At 36.5% G+C, this 20,154-nt stretch overlaps 1 protein-coding gene across 4 annotated transcripts in view; it reads left to right on the top strand.

The window, feature by feature from the left end:
* The window catches only part of PARG (poly(ADP-ribose) glycohydrolase), a 75,350-nt gene that overhangs the window by 43,616 nt on the left and 11,580 nt on the right, over positions 1 to 20,154 (top strand). For all 4 annotated transcript variants that reach the window (XM_030031165.2, XM_030031164.2, XM_030031163.2 and 1 more), the window contains 6 exons: positions 4,633 to 4,712; positions 7,163 to 7,223; positions 7,855 to 7,930; positions 10,216 to 10,363; positions 15,854 to 15,932; positions 16,744 to 16,852. In XM_030031165.2, the coding sequence (XP_029887025.1) occupies positions 4,633 to 4,712; positions 7,163 to 7,223; positions 7,855 to 7,930; positions 10,216 to 10,363; positions 15,854 to 15,932; positions 16,744 to 16,852 (553 nt within the window). The remainder of the gene's footprint in view (positions 1 to 4,632; positions 4,713 to 7,162; positions 7,224 to 7,854; positions 7,931 to 10,215; positions 10,364 to 15,853; positions 15,933 to 16,743; positions 16,853 to 20,154) is intronic.

The raw sequence follows: 20,154 nt of genomic DNA, 5'->3' as shown, positions 1-20,154 counted from the left end.
AGTAAAGTAAAAGGTGCTTTTTAGTGCCTGTAGTAGTTAAGAAAAAGCACACACAGTTATTTTGGGGGACCGTAAGTATAAAATTGTGTATCCATGCTTTTGCGAACAGCACGTATGAAATGCCATGGATTTATGAATGGGAAGTATTCTTTGAAGTATGATCCATACTGCAAATTTTTTCATATTGTTACAGTGTGGACAGCTTTCTGAGTCTTATGATAGGTTCTGATTTCAGTGTGAAGACATGATTATACTTTTTGAAAAGAAACATTTAAAAGAAGCCCAGCCTGGGGATGGGAAGATACAGGCTGCAGATGGAAATACTGATATGAAATTACTTAACTGGGAGGTTAAACCACATGATTGTAATGGTTCCTTCTGCTTGTAAAAATTACTGGAGCCAGTTCTTCAAGTAATCTCAAGGGATCAATTTAGCTCCTTGGAAATTAAATTTTACAAGTAAACTACTGTATTTTGTTTATACCTTAATCAGAAACAATGTATTTTGGAATTGTTTACTTAAGCTGGTTCAACTTTCTCCCAGTAAACTATATGCATGCCAAGGTCACTTTGTGTAGCTCTTAATGTTATTAAATCATGTTGATGTTGCATTATTGGAAATGCACCCTTTGAAGTATCTTGCAGATTTGCCACTTGCCTCAGCACTCGAAGGACTTAAGAGCACGTTCTTTAGAGCTTTTGGCTCCAGCTTTCCAAGGTGGAAATGTTGGTTGAAAATAAGACAATTTTGAGTTTGCACTCAATGAGACTGCAAAAACCAGAATATTGATTACACTTCTAAAATGCTTTTTTCCACCCTAAAATTTTAGGAAAACACTAATGCAAAACAAATGCATACATTTTTGTAACAATTATTGAAATAGCATAAACTATTGCCTTGTAACTTTACAGTATGTTTACTGACAGTTGTTGAGTAATTAAAAAAAATTTTTTTTTACGTTTTCCCAGTATTTGTTCTTATTATTTTTAATATTTTATTTCTCATATACAGGATTTCTCTTCAGAGCAATTGAATTAATGTCCGAATATTTGCTAGGAAAGAGTTTTAATTTAGCCACAATGACTACTTGGTGTTTATGACGTTGTTCACACATCTACTTTCTTAGGTTTTTAAATCTCTGACCTTGATTTCTTGAGTACTTAAGTGTATCTCTGTAGAGGTCTTTTATTTGATTAACATTGCCGCTACCCTGGCTTGGAAGCTGGAGAACCAGACCTAAATTTGCAGCTGTGTTTGGTGATCAGCCCTGCAAGGTTTCTTAGCTCCTGTGTCTGCTAAATTGAAGTTAGCTGCATGGCAGTGGTAACATCTTGTACAAAGCAAAACAGCTTACATATGCAGTTGCCGGTAATATTTCAATTACTTCGATTGAAAGTGGGCTTGCGGTGCTTTGCATTTGATTTACAGTGCACTTCATTGGATGAGTTCTTTAATTGGAATTAATGGGTTTTGGCCTTGGGTTCTTTTGTCAGAAAATTGATTATGTGGTTTCCACTTGCATTTTTGGGTTGGTTTTTTAGTAGGATCTGTGTCTCAGAGCTTGAAGAAGAATTTTATTTAATATCTTATTGATGCTGTTATCTAGCTTTGTTCTTCAAAATAGAGATACTTGTTTCAGAAATAAAACTTCTCATAACGTTGCCTAATGGATCATTTCAGAAGTAAGGTTCAAGGTTAAAATTTTCATAACTTTGCCATGTTATATTCTCACTTAAATTAATGGGGCAGGACTGGGCCATTTTTGATTGTTGTAAATATCACTTGCTTTTACTGTTGCATTCACAAAGATGACTGGTTCCTTTATGCTGCGCTTAGAAAAGCTTGGCTGCCTGTGTGTATGGGGGGCTGTGTGTTGGTTTTGTGCTTTTCTTCTGACTTTAGTAGAGCTTGGGGGAAGTCTTCTGAATCGTTGATGTAATCGTGATATGATTTCTGTGGAAATTTAAAAGAACATATGAAGCAATCAAATTCAATTGAGTGAATATCAATAACTTCAAATAATTAGATACTATGAGGGTTTAAGGCCAAGCTGTAGCCCATTAAAATCTGTGGGGATTTTTCCACTGGTCTGACTGGCCTTTAAAACATATTCCTAATGTAAAGCACTCTTACTTGAAATAGCTGAAGATGAGTTCCTTGCGCATTATCATATATCCAGACCAAGTAATATACTAGTGTTTTGCAAATATATATATAATAAAAAGCATGTTTGCAGATAGTCATCTTCAGTTTGCCACCGGCTCACTAATAAAGGTAAATTTTAGACACAGAAAATATTAAGTAAATTCAAGCATAATAATCTAAGACGTGGTGTCTTCAAGCTGCCATAAATAGCTATCCCTTTATAAATGCATTCTGTTTTGGACAAACATAATTTGTAGTGGATTCAGTCCTAAAACGTGTGTGCAGGACTGGTGTTGCCTGCTTTTGTTTTAAATAAATAATTTTTTAAAAATTATTTTTTTCTATTTAGCTGTGGATTTTCAAAGAGAAAGTACAGTTTATGTTATGTCATAGCGAAGAAAAGCAAATACTGTGAGGAGGAGAAAGGTTATGAGAGCTCTTGAGCTAGCTGCTATAAAGATCTGATGCATGTAGTTACTGGATGCATATAGCTAGTAGGTCAAAATACAGATAATTTTGAATGCCACAGTATTCTTCTATTCCTGCTGTATGGAGTATTCCTCTACAGCAAGTGCCTGTGCCAGAACCCAGAGCTTTTCAGATTCATTTGTGCTGCCCTGTGGTTTTTACCCAGCCGTATAGGGCTAGAACAGAAATACAGATATCTCTTATTATTGTAATTGTAGATGGTGTTTTGGGAATATTTATCTGCTGTAAATGAGATTTTTCAGAAGCAAATCAGCATTACTCTAGTTTTGATCCCAGAGGAGAAAGAAGAGAGGTAGTTATCACAGCTTTTAACAAGAGAAAAGACAGGCCAATGCTGAACACTGCAGATTTTAAAAAATATTTGGTTGAAATTCCCTACTTGACAAGAGTGACTGCATTTTGGTGCGTAATTGTAACGGATGAAACCAAGTTCATCTGCCTTGCCATTGCCTTTTAGCTTGATCTGACTTATTTCAGGCATAGTTTTTCTAGTCCTGGACTTCTTCTGCCCACTCTGCTAGTTATGCCGAATCACGTATGGCCTTTGTGACATGAAGAACTCTCTCCTGAGAGTTTGTAATATAAGCAAGATTTCAATTTGATGTAAAGAGGCAAAAATAGTAAAGGCATGATCGGGCTAATAGATAAATTAACCGGTTTAAAGGATTCATGCCAAATAAGACTTCCAGATAAAAGGTCAGAGGTAATTTATGCATTTAGGCACGATGCGTGCGCGCACATGCGCACACATCAACTCTTTCTTTTACGAACCCCTTCTTAGTTGTGCAAGCACAGCCCCTTGATAGAACTTGCATATTGGCCCATTTTAAAATAGACTGTGTAAGTCTGGAGTTTGCCTTCTTAAAGTCCTGATTGATTATTCAAAGAATAAAAAAGTTTTCATAAAACCTTTTTAACCTTTTTAAAATCAGTTTCTGTGACTTAATATAGATTTTGGATGAAATTGATCTCTTCAGCATGTATAAGAATTCATAAGAATTTTTAAATACTGGAAAAATCTAGTTCACTTCACTACTAAAAGCTTAATTCACCTGACAGCATTCTGGTTTTTAAAGGCAGGTTGTCATTCCGGTACATGGAAACAAATGAATAATGTTGTGTCATTCCTTTACTTAGACTGTTTATTGGGGGGGAATCTTACATCCTCGGGGCTTTCACTGTATCAGACATCTTTTAGTGAACTTCCTACTCAAAGGATATTATTTCTGAAGTCGCCGCTATTCTTCCTCCCAGATAAATTCCATTATGTGTTGCCAGTAACAATGCCTTGTCACTTTGTTGGAAGTGAAATTAAGTAATGCGTGTTCAAGTTGCTGGAAGATAGATGATGCAGTAAAAGTATTTCAGCTAACCTTAGAAGAATACATTCACTTAATGGCTAAAAATAGGATGCTTCTTTTTTAATGCTTAGGTTTTTTACAAATGAATGTTAGAATGCCAGTAGTAGCCCAGTGGGTGAAGCCATTTCTGTTGAGGGTAGGTTCTTTTCTTTAGAAATGCTGCTGGTGCCGTGCCACTCTTGAAAGCAATATGGTTGCATTAATTCTTCTCTGCAACTCACTGAGCTGAAAGTGGGGTAAGACATTTGGATCTTGGAGTACTCAACACACATATTTTCACCCCTCAGTCACTTATTTTAATCTGAGCCAGTCTGTTGCAAAAAAAACTAGTAGCTTTCCTGGATGTTTGCATTGAAATTACATTTTCTGATATTACAAAGTCAGTATGAGTGAGATAGGTATTCTCTTAGCATCTTCATGAGAAATTTAGCAAGTGAACAAATGTGTTACTCCTAAAAACCGGTGTTACAGAGGGGCTGTCTAGAGAGTTCTTTCTACAGTAGAGTATTTAAATGCAAGGCTAATCAAAATATGTACATAATAGTTAAAAAATCAAATCACAACCAGTAAGTAGCCTAATTACTATGGACTATATCCCTAATATCTATTTAATTGCTTTTATTTCTTGATTTTTAGATTGTTTGAAGGACGGTCACCAAGGAAGCCTGAGAAACTTAAGACCCTTTTCTGCTATTTTAGGAGAGTCACAGAAAAAAGTAATCCTTTATTCTTCTTTTGAGCTACAAAGCAGATACATGAAAAATTTAATCCCATTAAATTTAGAAATGGCTATGCAGCATTATGGTGGAAGTGTGTAACAAAAGCCAGCTTGCTAAGTACACTGATATTCATATTAATGTCACTTCGTCTCATATAGATGATGCATGCAATTAAATTTTTTGTACGGAGCTTATTCTGTTTTCTTTTTCCCAAGATATATATGTGGAGGGATGTGTAAAACAGAGTAATATTTTCACTCTCCTTTAAATATATATATAAAGTGTATGTGTATATAAAAATATATATATGTATAACGTTTGTAATATATGCAACTACTTGCTGTACCACATCAGAGTGAGAATGTAGAGGGAGCTTAGCACCATATGTAATCATTAAAATCACAGGCTTAAAAGATTCTGAATCAAGCTTCAGATTTCTTGCAGCGTGCACATTTAGTCCTTTGCCTATAATGTTTGTAGTTCTGAGGGATTTTCCACTACTTGTGTTGATATTTCAGGTTTTTTACCTTCTCTTTACACAAAGCAAAGCTGTTGTGAAGTTTTCCCAGTTCAAATAAAACAAGTGATAGCAAGACATGAGATATCCGCAACTCTTTTAGACATTATTGCCATATTTTCTTTAGTGTGCATAGTCAGATCTTCTGTTGTTACCATGAATTTGAACATCTGCATAAGCTTTCAAAAATAGATTTATTTTTGTGAGAACTGTGTCAGAGCTTATATATTGTATTTTGGGGGAGAAAGAGATTTTACTGCAGTAGCATATATCACATCTGCAGCAATATCCTTATTATAGTATTTTTTTAAAAGACTTTTTTTTTTACATGTCAGTAGTTCACTATTAGCTTCATATTCTCTCAGAAGGGTTTGCTTTAAAAGGAAGACAGCTTTAAGCTATTAAATATAAAAATCCCTTTACTTGATTCAATTCATCATTCTAGTTCACAACAAATTAAATGCAGCTACATCCTGTTTCAGCTATCAAACTTTCAGCAATGTCAATAGAACTAAATCTCTGAGGTAAAAAGTAAATTATGATCTATGTGTGGGACTGAGAAGAGATAGATTGTACTAGCTATTTTTTATATTTGAGTAATAATGTTTTCATGCAAACCAAATCCTAAATTTAGGCAGCTGTGCCTGACCCCCTGTGCATATGAAATCTGTTGGGAACATGCTTTATGAAACTACCGTATTAGATTTCTTAACATTATAACTTTAAATAATACTTAATGAGATTCTTGAGTGCTCTTTTCTTGAATTAAAAATTCCTATCATACCTTTAAAAGACTCCATTTCTTGTTCTTTTTCGTCCAAGGAATTAGTAAGACTGAAGTAACTTAGCTCTATAAATTACTGTAATAATTTTGCAACTCTCTTTATTGTAAATGGTAATTGAATTCCTTGTAAAAGAACACAGTGGAGACTATATCAGCTGAAGACTTTCTGCTCAAAAGGTGAATGCTTAATTTGTAAAATATCACCACTGATACCAGAGTTCCCTTGTGGAAAAGCACTTGATTATTGAAAGCTCTGCACTTTTTTTAAGAGCAAGCAACCCTTTTTTCCCCCTGCACCCCTATAATTTGGAAGAAAAGCATAGGATTATTTAAGGCTTTCAGAAGGATACGTGTGCTTTACATACTGTTTTGAATGTTTTTTTTGCAAGCCAGCACAGTAGACTTGCTGGAGCAAAGAAATGAGTCTCAAATTAAGTTTTTATTAGGATGACGTCACCTAATAAAAGGTTGATATTTTCTTTCTGTTGCAAAACCGAACTTTTTTGAGTAAAATAAGGAGAGAAGGTGGTAATGCATCCTTCCTGCAATGAGTAACGGCTCCTCTTTTTCTCTTGCGGGCAGGAGTCTTTTCTCAGTTGAAATACAGTGAATTTCACTAGCATTCTGGCAGGGCTGAAAACGGCTTGATATGGAATCCACTAACACTGCATCTTTATTGACATAGTAGGACTTTCTTGGAAATACGAGCTGCTGCTTCATCCATCTGTGGGTTGAGTACTCTGTGCATTGCCTGTTGACACTGAACAGTAGTCACCTCTAAAGTTTCACAATTTCTTTTTTTTAAGTGGCAGCACATTTTACTTCAGCTATTGAGTCTTTCTAGTAGTGTTTACAGTTTAAGTGAAAATCACTTAAGAAATAGTTTTTCCTTGATCTGGAAAAAGAAAATGCTCAAACTCCAAAGGGAGAAGAGAAGTGTATATTTTGGTCTTCATGTTACTTGTTTTCAATTTGAGCATGGGCTGTCAGGGGAAGATTCAAAGCTGCTCTTGAGGAAAGTTAAGCTTTCGTGTTTCTGCCAAGAATGATGTTTGTTGTAATTTTAAAAGTTTACCACTTCAAAGAATCTAAGGACTAAAGCTCCAGCAGTTAATACATTTTCCTCTGGGGTTGATTTGCCTGTAGAACCTACGGGATTGGTGACGTTTACAAGGCAGTGTCTCCAGGAGTTTCCAGACTGGGAAAGGTAAGCCAAGCGTGTTAATGTAAGAAATTTCTTAAATCAATAACTGAATCCCATTCACGTGGAATTGATTCAGGCCTGGAAGACAATGTTTGGTATGAATTGTTATGGAGAAAAGTACAGAGGTAAGTGGGTGAACTGTCACAGGTAGTTTGAGTGCCCCGGGAATGTTTGTTTGCTTGTGAAGCCAACAAGTCTTAAGTGAATTTTTAAAACAGTAGTACATCTTTGGTGCTGTTGCTTGAGTGGGGAAAAAAAGAGAGACATGACTTGATTTCAGAAATGACAGGAAACATAATGAAGTATGGATGATAACCAGCATGAAAACAGAAGTGTTGCTGGTTAGCAAGTTAATGTGGGACAAACTTGTGTGAAAAACGTAGAACTTCAATTTCACATTTGGGGTTTTATGGTGGAAGAGGTGGAGAAACTGAACAATTGATTATGTTAAACCTTTACAAATTGTTTCTGAAAGGAAAATGCATTTTTGTTAATCCACCAGGGTTTTTTTTAAACCACCTTATGTTTAAGGTGTGCAAGAAGTTTGGGTTCGGATGTGTTTCCTTTTAAAATGGATCTCTGTGTGGAGATTCTGTAATCATCCTTTCTGTACAATATTTTTCCTTAATGATAGATCTCAGAAAAAACTGTCTAGATTGCATGTCACCTATGAAGGCACCATTGAAAGCAATGGGCAAGGTATGCTACAGGTAAGCGCATCTAACAGTAAATGTGGCTTTGTCATGTCTTTGTCATACTTTTATGGTCTGCCAGCTTAACAAAGGTATTTGTTTATCCTCAATTGACTTAAATGACAAGATGTTATGTGGCGTAAAAGAAACATCAAAATTAATTCCATGGGCAGTCTTAGTACTGCCAATATTCCCCAGCTCATCTAGTTTTGCACATGTACCTGGTACAGAAAGAACTGACAGGAAATCACAAGGCCTGGACAGCTTCAGGTCTTCTGGTTCAAACCAGGATCAAAGATTGACAAGATAAGTTTCACGCTGTGATCTTGATGAGTTGTCAAGGGTTTCAGTTTATTTTTTAAAAATTATTCTTGTGCCCCAGACAGTGACCAGGTCAGTGGTTCAGCAGACTTTCTTGCTGCTGCCAGCACCACTGTTTTGGTCTTGGAGCCAGTCAGCAAAAAATTCATAAGGAGGATGTCCTGTCCATGTCTATAGCAAGGAACACATTTGAGTTTTCAAATTAGTTGTTTGGTTTTTGCTTTTCTTTAACAACAACAACAACAAAGTCTGCCTTCTAGAGTTCATTACAACGTCTTTAGCTGGGAACAAGTGCTGCAAAGGAGGAGGAGGAGGGAGAATAGGAAGACTTTTTTCTGCAATGCTTTTTGCTCAAACTTCAAAATGTCTTATGACTTTATGAAACTTGAGCACTCAAATGTGTATTGAAATTATTAAGAACTCAGCAACTGCTCAAGAATCATTATTTTTCTGTTGTCTCTCTATTCAAATATACTATAACCTCAGAGGTGAGAGAAGGTTGAATTATGCCTTTTCATGTGCTGTTTCTGTTGCACTCTGTAAAAGTGAGTATTGCCTAGGATTTTTCCTTCTGGCTGTTTCAAGTCTTATCAAACACAATATCTCCACTCAGATGAAGAGCGCTTACTCCAAGAGGGAGCAGGATGACCAAGGCAAGACAATGCAGGAGTCCACAGTGACCCCAGCCTCAGCGGGCAGGGTCGCTGGCTGGGGCAGGCAGACCAGGGATGGTGACAATAACAGTTTCTGCTGACAGGCTGGTGGACATCAGACAAAGGCAAGGTGATGAGTCAGGTCACAAAGGTCAGCAAATGGGCATCAGCAGAGGACAGGGCTGGGCATGGGCCTATACTTGATGTGTCTCAGGCGAGGTCCAGGACAAGGGGACCGTGCGCTGGGGCCGAGGATGGGGGCTCAAGGTGAGGGTACTCAGCACAGTTAAAAGTGCATTTGGAGCCCAGACGCACTGAACGTTTGGGTAGTTTTCATGTTACTTTTTTGTATCATAATCGAGTTCAGCAAATCTTAAAACAACTGAAGTCCTGTGGTATTTCCAGGATAGACTTCAGGAACGCTTGCTGTTGTAGTGGCCGGCTCTCAGTGTGCTTAGGCTTGACTCTGACTCCTGAATCAGTTTGTAATTTCAACAGGTGCTCGTATCACTCCAGCAACTTTAGTTCCCTTCCTGTAAATGTGCTCTCATCAGCTGTCTAAATAAAAATCAGTAAGAAGCTAATAGCATTTGAAAGGTGAAGTGACTTTTTAAAATTATAAATTTATATGGGCAGTTAATTTGCATAAATAGTAATCACTTTATTGAATAAGCCAAATCCTTTAAAAACTGTTGTCTATATAAAAACATAATTTGCAAAGTATGTATTACTGCAGAAAAAAGAGAGTCCAGAGCTTCTCTGTTTCATGCAGAAACCTTAATGATTCAAATGACTTGCCTTGTTCAAGTGTATTTCAAGGAGAATTCGTAAGAATTTGTAAGAAAATTTTAGGTACAGAACAACTGGTACAGGGGCAATGCTAATCTAAAAATGCTTCAGTGTGGACAGCTGGGGCAGAATGCTTATTAAAGGACAACTTAGTAATTCTTCAATGTTCTTAAAATGCAAAAAGAACACTGTAATTTGCTGTTTTCATCTTTCACATTTGCTGAAATGCATTTTACTCTTAAATATGTGCTCTTCAAAGAAAACCCACAAAACTTGGATTCAGAGCAGTTGAGATGCAAAACTTTGTTTTGCTGTGTAATATCTCACTTGTCATCTTTTAAGTTTTCTGAGAAGTAGAAAGGAAAAAAATACAAAGACATGCTGTTGAACAGGCTCTGTCCTGCTGCTTGTATTTCAAGTGATACCAGCAGATTTCAACAGAATTATTGAAATTTGTATGGGACTCTGTCTACCTCGGTAAATGAAAGGATTTTATGCTGTTTGCTTATCTAATAATCCTCCTGAATATATTTTCATTAGGTTGACTTTGCAAACCGTTTTGTTGGAGGTGGTGTGACTGGGGCAGGACTAGTTCAAGAAGAAATTCGTTTTTTAATCAACCCAGAACTGATTGTATCGAGGCTCATCACTGAAGTCTTGGATCACAATGAATGTCTTATCATCACAGGTTAGTCTCCACAGAAAATGTTTCACATCTTACTCTGGTTTTATATATATAAAATATATTCCAAGTTGAAGTTTAGTATTTTTAAATGCTGTAGGGATAAAAAAAAAAAGAAGAAGAAAAAAAAAATACTCATTTGACAAAGAACTTCCTTCTTCACCCCACCTCTTAAGACCATAGGGCTGCTGTTTCAATAGATGTTTTGTGAAGGAACCAAAAAAAAAAAAAAAAAAAAAGATTAAAAAAAAAAAAGTGACAGCAAGCAGACAGAACTTTTTTTTATCCTATATAAATGTGTTTGAGGACTCAGTGTCTCTAGGCCTAGCTAAAGAATACTGTTGGGCAATATAGGTAAAAGCCACAATTACCAGCTATCAGTTGGTCCCAGCTATTAGGAGGTAATGTTTCTGTTATGTTAGAGCAGGGATTTTTTTGTTCCTGTCTGGAATTTGTAAAATTTGATGTGATCAGTGGGATTGAAAACTCTGAGAAGAGGAACTGCCTTCTGGTTACAAAAAGGGGAGGAACTAGAAGAGGAGAAAATCAGCATCCATTAAAAACGGTAAAAAGTCAGGAAATGTCTCTTAAGGAATTTGATCTTGTTAAGTTACAAGCATGTGTTTGTGTTACTTGTGGGTTAGTTACGGGTTCCTAATTACATCAAAAACTAAACACTTCTCTGGTATGTTGTTGAGGGGCTGTGTATGGAGATGAGCTGTCTGTCCAGTGCTTTTCTGAAAGCGTTTTTCCTTTTGTTTCCACCTCTGTCATAGAACTTGGAATGTTTTATTATCCATTGGATCAAAACAGTTAGCATCAAAACACCAAATGTCGCCATTAAGAACTGGAGAGGCCCAGGTCATGCTGTGTGTGGCTCAGTTCTATACATGGGAACACAGTGGGCATTTTTCATGACTGAAAAATAAAATGATGCTATAATATTTTTTTATTTACTCTAAAGAACAGCTATAAAGAAAAAATATTTGATCAGAGAGATCCTCTGGGTAAATACTGTAATACACTATGTATATTTTATATTTTTCAGTCTGCTATAGTAAAAAACATTGGGTTTAGTTACCTGAGCTACCTCAACAGTCAGGAATTTGTACAGTTACTAGAACACATTTCTTGGAAAAGTCCTTCCAAAGCACTTCTTTCTCTTGCATGCATGCACAGTAAAAATTTGAGCTTAGATCTTGCAAATCTTACTCTGTCCTGAGCTATTGATTATACTGTGCAGAGCATCTTTTAGTTTTCATTTTATACTTGGTAATCTTTTTAAGAGAGTGTTTTATTTTGTTTTTCCACCCTGCCAAAATTAATGCCTTTTCTATGAAAACTTCTTGATAAATTGGCTTTTGTGATTACCTTTTAAAAAAAACGAGTCAGAGAATTCTTGGCCATCGCCGATTTCTGTTGTGTATTTTGGATATGATACTATAACAAGATTAACGTGTTGAAATACTGTCCTCTGGGTGAGGCTCCTCCGGGGAGGGTAAAAACAGAGCACAGCTATCAGTCTGTAATAACTGCTTGGGGGAAAACACTAAATGGATGTTTTGAAAGACCTTCTTCCATTCCCCTGCAAAAAAACCCAGTGATTTGGCATGAACAAATCAAGGTGAGGATATTTTTTCACTGCGGCATTATTCTTTTAGTTTTCTTGAGTACTTTATAGTGTTTTGCAATTAGTATTTGTGATATGGTGTTCTTCTCTAATGGAAATGGCCATTCTATCATTTTAATTTCATCACTGGAGCTTTTCCACCTCAGTTCTTAGCCAAGTCTCCACTGCGTGTCACAATCCTTTTGATAAATTACATTCTTTGGGATGCATCTTGACTCAGCGGCCTAATGGGTATAACTGTGCAGCTTAAATTTGCAGAAGAGTCTGAGAAATTGGAGAGAAATTAAATTTGTTGTGATTGCACAGTATCTGGTTAAGATCACTGCTGTAATGAATATGGAACTGGTCATGCAAACTGTCAAGTTATTCCACACAGACATCTACCTACAGAAATGTCGGCAGCAATGCCAAAGATTTCCACAGCTGCATTTCTGGTAGAGCTGTGAATAACTATCAGTGGTTTTCATTCAGGTTTTTTTTCTTTTTTTTTTTTTTTTCCTTCTTTTTTTCCTCTTTGAGTTGACGTCTACTCAGGCAGCATTAAGAGCAAATGAAGCTGTATTCCATGTTTGCTTTAAATCTACTGACTGAACAACGGCCAGTCCTGACTACATCTTAGCGATGCATTTTCAGAGACTTCTAAGCACATTACCCGTGCAGTAAATGAGATCAGATAATTGGTTCAGCTGAAAATTTACTTAGAGGGGAAAAACTGTTTTTCAGCTGGATTTAGCAAACTGATCGTGCCACTGTCTGGAGAGCCAGAAGACTAATGGTGGTGTAAGATAAGGGTCAGAACTGATTGAAAAGGAGAGAAAGACCTTCCCCTCACTTTTGGCAGTAAATGTGCATTTATGTTGGTGACTACAAAACTATACTCTTGTGCTTTTCACATGTACTCCTTTTTATTCAGTAATAATTGCAACTCTCTCTAGGTGGAGGAGATCCCATAAGCACTAACACTTGGCAATTTCACCATTTGTTTGATGCTGTAACTATTACAAGTTTCACAAAGAATGTATTTTTGAATGGTACTTGTATATACTTTCTTTTGACTTTAGGGTTTTTTAGTTTTTGTAACTTGTTTTTAATGTTCTGATGGAACTGTGCTATTATGCTGTATTTGTGGCTTGGCCACAAAAAGATTCACCAGAAACATTAGCATATCCAATTTTCCCATAGTGCTTCTGTTCTTCCAGAAACAGCAGTTTGTATCCCAGTAGTTCACAGGCAAAAAGTGCTTCCAGTTGAATAACAATTTTTGTCTGACAAATTTCCAGAGCTTTACTTATGAAAACCCATTGATTTTCATTAACTTTGCGTTTCTGGGACATGAGTTTAGAGTTTGTGTGATTTCTTTGAGTTTCTGTGTTATTGATTTTTTTTTTTTTTTTTTAATATATGTGTATTTGCTTGTTTGTTTGTTTCCTGGTGTTTTCATCATCAGACACTGCACTTCCCTAAAAATAAATGAAAACAATGACCCTTTTGAAAAAGTCAGCTTAATACTTTGACTGTCATTTAATCTATCCTGTTGCAATATCTTGATAACCTAGTCTTTTCTTTCCACATGCTAGACACCAAACAAAATGCTTCCTTTTCAAAGTTGGAAGTTTTGCTAAGTTGTCCCCTAAAGAGAGCTCTCAGAAGAGTCACATAACTTTCTTGTCTGTCTTTTTTTACTATTTGCTCAGACACTTTTTCCAAGCATATCAGTAAAACTGAATTTTACCTATGTCAGGAAAAGTCTTACTGAAGGTTGATAGCCTACAATTCGATTAGAAGGCTGACTTCTGAATATTTAAGCTGCTCACAGTTGTCCTTTGTACAAGAGCATGGATGTGTGTGAATATATAGGCATATTCTGCCACCCAATTCTGGGGACTTTGATTTTGTAACAGGAAGTGAATTCTGCGTGAGGAATCTTTTACCATACCACTCATTTTGCATAGCAGCTTTCCAAAAAGCCTTGAGTGGTATTTGTGTGCCCTCAGTATGGTTATTCATCTAGACAAATCTAAATAAATAATGGGTGGATAATAGGGCAGATGAGTTAAAGAAGTGCTGAAAAGTCTTTTCAGTTAAAGTGAATTTGGGTAGATGGAGAAAATGACTTGGAGTATATGCATCATTTTAAACAGTTTTTAATAGCTTGTGTTTCCTGTGCTTGAGACTACTGAAAGCAAGCATTTAAATTCCCTTGTTAAAAGTGAATAGTTTTATGTTTCTGATTCTTCAACTTTTTATTTTTATTTAGAGATTGAAAAACTTTGATATTAAATATAAACATTTGTGTTCTCAGAGTATCACCAATCTGTGCAACAGTTAGGCATTACTGCTGTCTTAGTAATCAGATGTTTTGTGCTGTCAGCTTGCACGTCTTTCTAAAACCTATTTTTCTGTTATATTTATAGGCATGGCTGGTGTCACTGTTTGTAGTTAAGGGGTTGCTTAACAGTTCTCTTCTTACTCATATTGTTTATCACTTGTGCCAAACTGTACCTGTATGAGCTGAAATTTTCCAAACAAGGTATTCTTTTCAGTCCCCTACTTTTGAAATTCAGCTGTTGCAAGCTCAGAACAGGGGGGAAGGTGGTGATTTTGCTGTGGCATTACTTTAGGAGTATTTCTTTGAAGCAGTTGTGCAACCCCAGGTTTTGAAGCAAGGTCCTGAAATTCAGTAAAATGAGGTGAAAAGCAGCCTTTTAGAAAGGTTATGATCCTTACTCTCCGTTAAAATGCTCTCCTTCTTGGTCTTGGGATAAACCTTTGAAAAAGGAATTGGCATAGCAGCGCATAATAGCTAAAATTACTGGAGGTCTTAATGAGCTACTTCCTTACAGCCCTTAATGCTTGCCAAGATACCCTGCTGGACTTCTTCACAGAGCAGCCAAGTATGTTCCAGACCATGGTTTTGTGGGTCCTCGAGCTTTTACAGAAGTGGCTTCTTGGTACTGACCACTGCAGCCGAGAGCAGTGGCCTTTCGGTCCATTCAGTGCCATACACTGCTGTTACATCTGAGAATTCGTGTCAGGAGCCATAGCGCAGAAATCATGCTGAACTAATGTAAAACAAAACAATAACAAGGGAAAGAGGTGTATTGGGCAATGAGACTAGGAAGCTTAACAGTCCTACCTATCCTTATGTGAGGTTGCCCTCGAAGAGACTGTAGGGCTACAAACTGCGTAACACTGGCATGTTGGAAATCTGCTTGGTTTCTGACCATCAGGGTTTTCTTCGCTTTATGGATTTTAATTTTGTTAGAGAAATAAAACTTGTTAGAGAAATAAAATATATAAACATATAGCTTGCCACATACACTTTTGAATCTCTTTATATTTTTCTTCTTATGTTTCCTAAAATGTCAGCCCAGACGTTTGCTAAATTGTGATGAAGTAGGGTTGCCACATTTTCAATAGTGGAATGACTATTTTATCATTGTGTTTAGGGGTAGTAGCCTCAAAAAAGAGAAAAGCAAAGCAAAATACTGGTGGCGCGAAGGCTCACAGTCTTTCTTAACCAGGTATTAGCCAGTAAAACCTTAAAGGTGATGGGCAGTTTATGGAGAAGCTATTGAACTTGAGAGTGGCCAAGTTGAAAACTATCTTCTTGTTTTATACTGGACAACATACGTAGATCTGCACTTGTAATGTTCTATGCTGGATGCTATGCATTATCTGTGGAAAAGAAGCTTCTACTGGTTACAGGAAGATCTTGTATTCTTGGTGCAGTTATGAGTCTTTATTTTCCGTTGCTTCTGAGAGCTGCATGTTCATTTGGAGAAGCAGTGATTCCTATGAAGGATTTGTCAAGTGAAAAAATATGTACATATTTTGTAAGTAATATGGAAAATAATTTGTTTCAGGTACTGAGCAGTACAGTGAGTATACAGGCTATGCAGAAACTTACCGGTGGGCGAGAAGCCACGAAGATAAGACCCCAAGGTAAAGTTCCACATAAATATTTCAAGTGAAGGAATAAATAAATGTTATAAATTTGAAAACTTGGTGCTTTAAGTATTTCCTAGCATTTGCCTTAATAGAGAATTTGCCTGTTTGATCCTGCTCTCTTCAGTAAAGCCAACAAGCTAAGAAAATTATCTCATATTAATAATGAGATATTAATGCTAATAAATGGTACCTGCCAATATGTCAGTTCTTAAACCAACATCTTTTACAGTTATATGTATTTAATCCAAATTTTTGTTAAGATACTGACTGAACTGTGGATTATAATGCCAGAAGAAGTTTGACAATGATACCTCAGGTGCCACAGTGCAGCTGATGTGTGGCAAAATAAGATTTAATATCGTGAATCTGAGTAGAAAGCTCTGAGCTCTTGAATTTATTTCTCCAACAAGGTTATCGCAGTGTATACACAAAATTATTCATTTGGTATAGAAACATACACAATGTACTCTCATTTAAATGTTGGAGGAAGACAGAGAGCCAAAGTGCTTTTCTTTGACCTTGCGGTGTTCTTACGTCTGTAATTAGATTTGTTTCACGTTTATGCCCAAAGTCTAGTCAGAGTATTTCTAAATTTATAGGGAGACCTGTCTCACTTCTGATGCTGCTTTCATTCCCAACCCACAAAGAAGAAAAAAAAAAAGTGCTCCACTGTTTGTTATGAGCTCACCTTTCTAGCTTCTTCTAACAGAGAAGCTCTGCAGGGAATTGCTTATTTTGGATCATGATTATATCACCAATATTAAATAACTAATGTCATCTACTTTTCTTCTCCCTCCAATTTTAGGGATGAATGGCAGCGACGCTACACTGAAATTGTTGCTATAGATGCATTTCACTTCAGACGTTTCCTTGATCAGTTTGGTCCAGAGAAAATTAGAAGAGAGCTCAACAAGGCCAGTAACTTCTTACAGTGGCCTGCAGTTGAATGTTTATAGTAGCTTTTAAAATATTTTTCTATTATTATCTTCAGCTAAGGAAGGTCTTGCTTAGTTGTCTCTCTTATAAAAGGTGTACTTCAGGGTTTTGCTGTCCAATGTTAAAGAAGCAGCTTGTCAAATAGAATGACTCTTATCCTTTGATACACTATTCAAAGGTGTATTTTATTTAACTTTCGAAAATGTAAATGAAATGTGGATGTACATTTTGTTAACTCTTCCCTGTCCTGCTTCTAAATGATGATTTTAAGTTCTCTTCCCTTGATTGGCTCTGCTGAATACCCTACTCAGCCCTGCAGTCAAGGTGGAGAAGGGGGTGCCTCCTGTTTGTTTTAATATGGTGACAGTTCATAAATACGGTGCCACTTACTTTTCTTCCACCTTTCTTGTTTGCTCTTGGGGTATTGCCATATTACCTGGGAGTTTATCTTTTCATATACTGATGTATTCTTGAGATCAGATCCAGCTGTTCATAAATCTCATATCTTTATTTGAACAATAGCTGTAAGGGCTGTTGCAACTGAGTATGTGTATGTACATGCCAGTTAGAGCTTACAGTGATGGGGGCATTCAGAAGACTGGTAAATCAGGCCAGTTTTAATCCTTTAAACAAAACTTTTAGACTAATGTTCAGAAACAGCACACTTCCTGCTAATAATTCTTACACATTATTAATCATTATCACTATGTATTCAAAGCAGTTAGTCCTTGACCTTACCCTAGATTAACTGTGTGTATACAAAACTGCACTGCTCCAATGGCTATGGTCCTTTATACTCGTAGTCATCAAAGTTGCCAGGCTGAAGAGCTCTTTGACAGGGAAAGCTGGAACTGCGGTGGGCAACTTTTTTTCTCTCCCCTGCCCTCCCTAATTTGGGATCTTGTCCTTAAACAAGGTATTTGAGGTTCTAGATGGTTCCCAGCCCTTGGTCTCTGCGCTGGACTGTGTGCTGCATAATGTTTGGGAACGTGGGGTTACTTTGCCAAGCCATGGCAGGTGCTTTATGTTGTATGGCTGAGATTTTCATGTTACTTGTTTTACTTCTTGCTTTGCTGCTGCTTCTTTTCTTAAAGCTAAAGCAATCTTTTCCCAGCTCTTGAGGTTGTACTTTTCCAATGACTAGTAATTGTCATCAGTGAGCTGTTTATAGTTCTGAGGCCTTAGCTTTCAACCTATGCCAATGTTTTCAAGGCCTTTGCTGTTATCCCATGTGTAAATTTTATCTCCTAACAAAAGATGCCTAGTATCAATCTCCAGTTCACACAGCAAATTCTCCTAAGTTAATAAGAAGGCTAATGGGCCGGAATGAGGGTCTTGCATGGCTAGTATAAGGCATAGGTAATGAAAGGTCTGTGGCCTGTTATAGCAATGGCAATGCTATTTTTACTGGGCAGTTGAGTACAAGAATGTTTATACAGTTATACTATATTAATGTGCTTATATTTGGGTTCAAAACATGCTAATGATAAAGTCTGTTTAGTGTGCTTCTATGTTTATAGATGCAGTGGGCCTCTGCTTTAGCTAGGGTGTTAAATATAAGGGCACAATACTGCTGCTGTTAGTCTCCTGCTTTCTGTAGTATAGGAGGTTATAGAATAATATAGGATGCATTGTAAATAAATTCAAACGTAGGGCAGTGTGTTCCCAGTTCTCACCTGGAAAGAGAAAGGGAATATACCTGAAAGCTCATTTCTTTTTTTTGGAGGGGTGGGGGTGAGGGTGAGGGTGGTTTGGGGTTTTTTGTTTGTTTGTTTTTATGGGGGTTTTTTGGTAGTGGTGGTTTGTTCCCCACCCTGAAACGATGTACAGTGCTGAAGGACTAATTTAATTTAGTTATAAAACCTTAGCATCTTGACTAAAGTAACATTCATCAGCTTGTTTCTTCATGGTTGGTAATGAAATTAGCCCTGAAAAAGACAGCAAATAAATTTTGTAAACTTCAGTGATATCTTAGTACAAAATTCAAATTACCTACTCTAGTGAATTTATGATCTGCCTACAATTTTCAGTATTATTGATTGGGTTTGGATTTTTAAAATAAATTATGGTAGATCCATGCAACTTTTATATAGTGTGTTGGTTTGGCTGATGTTTGATAAGGACTGATTGGTATTTAAAGAAAATTTTAAGCCTGAGTTAATTCTGTTTACTACAGTAAAAATTTCATTGAGTTTATTGGAGGTTCTATAATATTTTAACAAATATTTTCAAATGTACTGTGGTGGGTTTTTTTCAGTTTGATATAAAATTAATATTAACCTTAAGATTTTCCTATGGGTGAAAACAAGTTGGTGGCATAAGCTGCAACTCTATTTCTATTATGACTTAATAAACCAGGACTCAGTAAGCGCAGTGTATGCACACAGGCTTTGAAATCCGAGTGTATTATGTATTAGTAGACAGAGCCCAGTGTCCAGAGGTTCTTTTCTTTGTCTGTTATTTTGTTAGACGTTAGGAAATGATTGAAACAACTTAAAGTGATTTTTCTTACAACTTGTATTTTCTTATAAGCCTATGTGATTTCTCCTTATAAGATCTATCTGTCTTAAAGAACCAGATGTTCAGTCCTCGTTAGTTTTCTCAACAGGTCACTGTCTGAGGCTGACCCTTGTTTCTGGTGTAACCCATACTCAGAAAACAAGATTAATATTGTCTAAAGTCAGCTGTTCAGAATAAGAAAAAACCCCATTGTATCTGATTTCAGCATTCAGGTTTGCAGATATATGTGTAAGAGATGTCACTGTTTCATCCTTGCTAGCCCCTTGAGATTATTGCCTAATAAAGACTCTCACTAGCAATAATTTTTCCAGTTGCAAGTTCCAGTTTCCAAATCCTAAGCAACAACTGATTTATAATTGGGCTTGCAATCCCACTCATAAATGTCATTAAGCCTATTTTGATAGTGACCAATTAAAAAAAGCTACAGCTTCATATTTGGCAAGAAATGCTTCCCTAAGAATTATGGTATGCAGAACAGTTATGTTTCAAATGGTTAGCTGTGAGAACTATATATAACAGTTTTATATGAAAACAAACCAATTGTAAACATCACACAACTTCTAAACAATATGAGATACCATATATTTGAAGTTGTCTACAACTTAAAAACAGATTCCTTTATGTAGTTCAAAAGGAACAGGTCTTCTGCTTCCCATATGGAAGCAACTGCTTTAAAACTGGACAGAAAGCTTTTTTCATATTCCTGTATTCCTAGGTGAAACCTATTTAAAATATTGGTGCATTGTCTCTTTTTTAAAGA

Source organism: Aquila chrysaetos, chromosome 11 (assembly GCF_900496995.4).
Source record: "Aquila chrysaetos chrysaetos chromosome 11, bAquChr1.4, whole genome shotgun sequence".
Taxonomy (NCBI): Eukaryota; Metazoa; Chordata; class Aves; order Accipitriformes; family Accipitridae; genus Aquila; species Aquila chrysaetos.
This window is presented reverse-complemented; position numbering and strand designations above follow the sequence as displayed.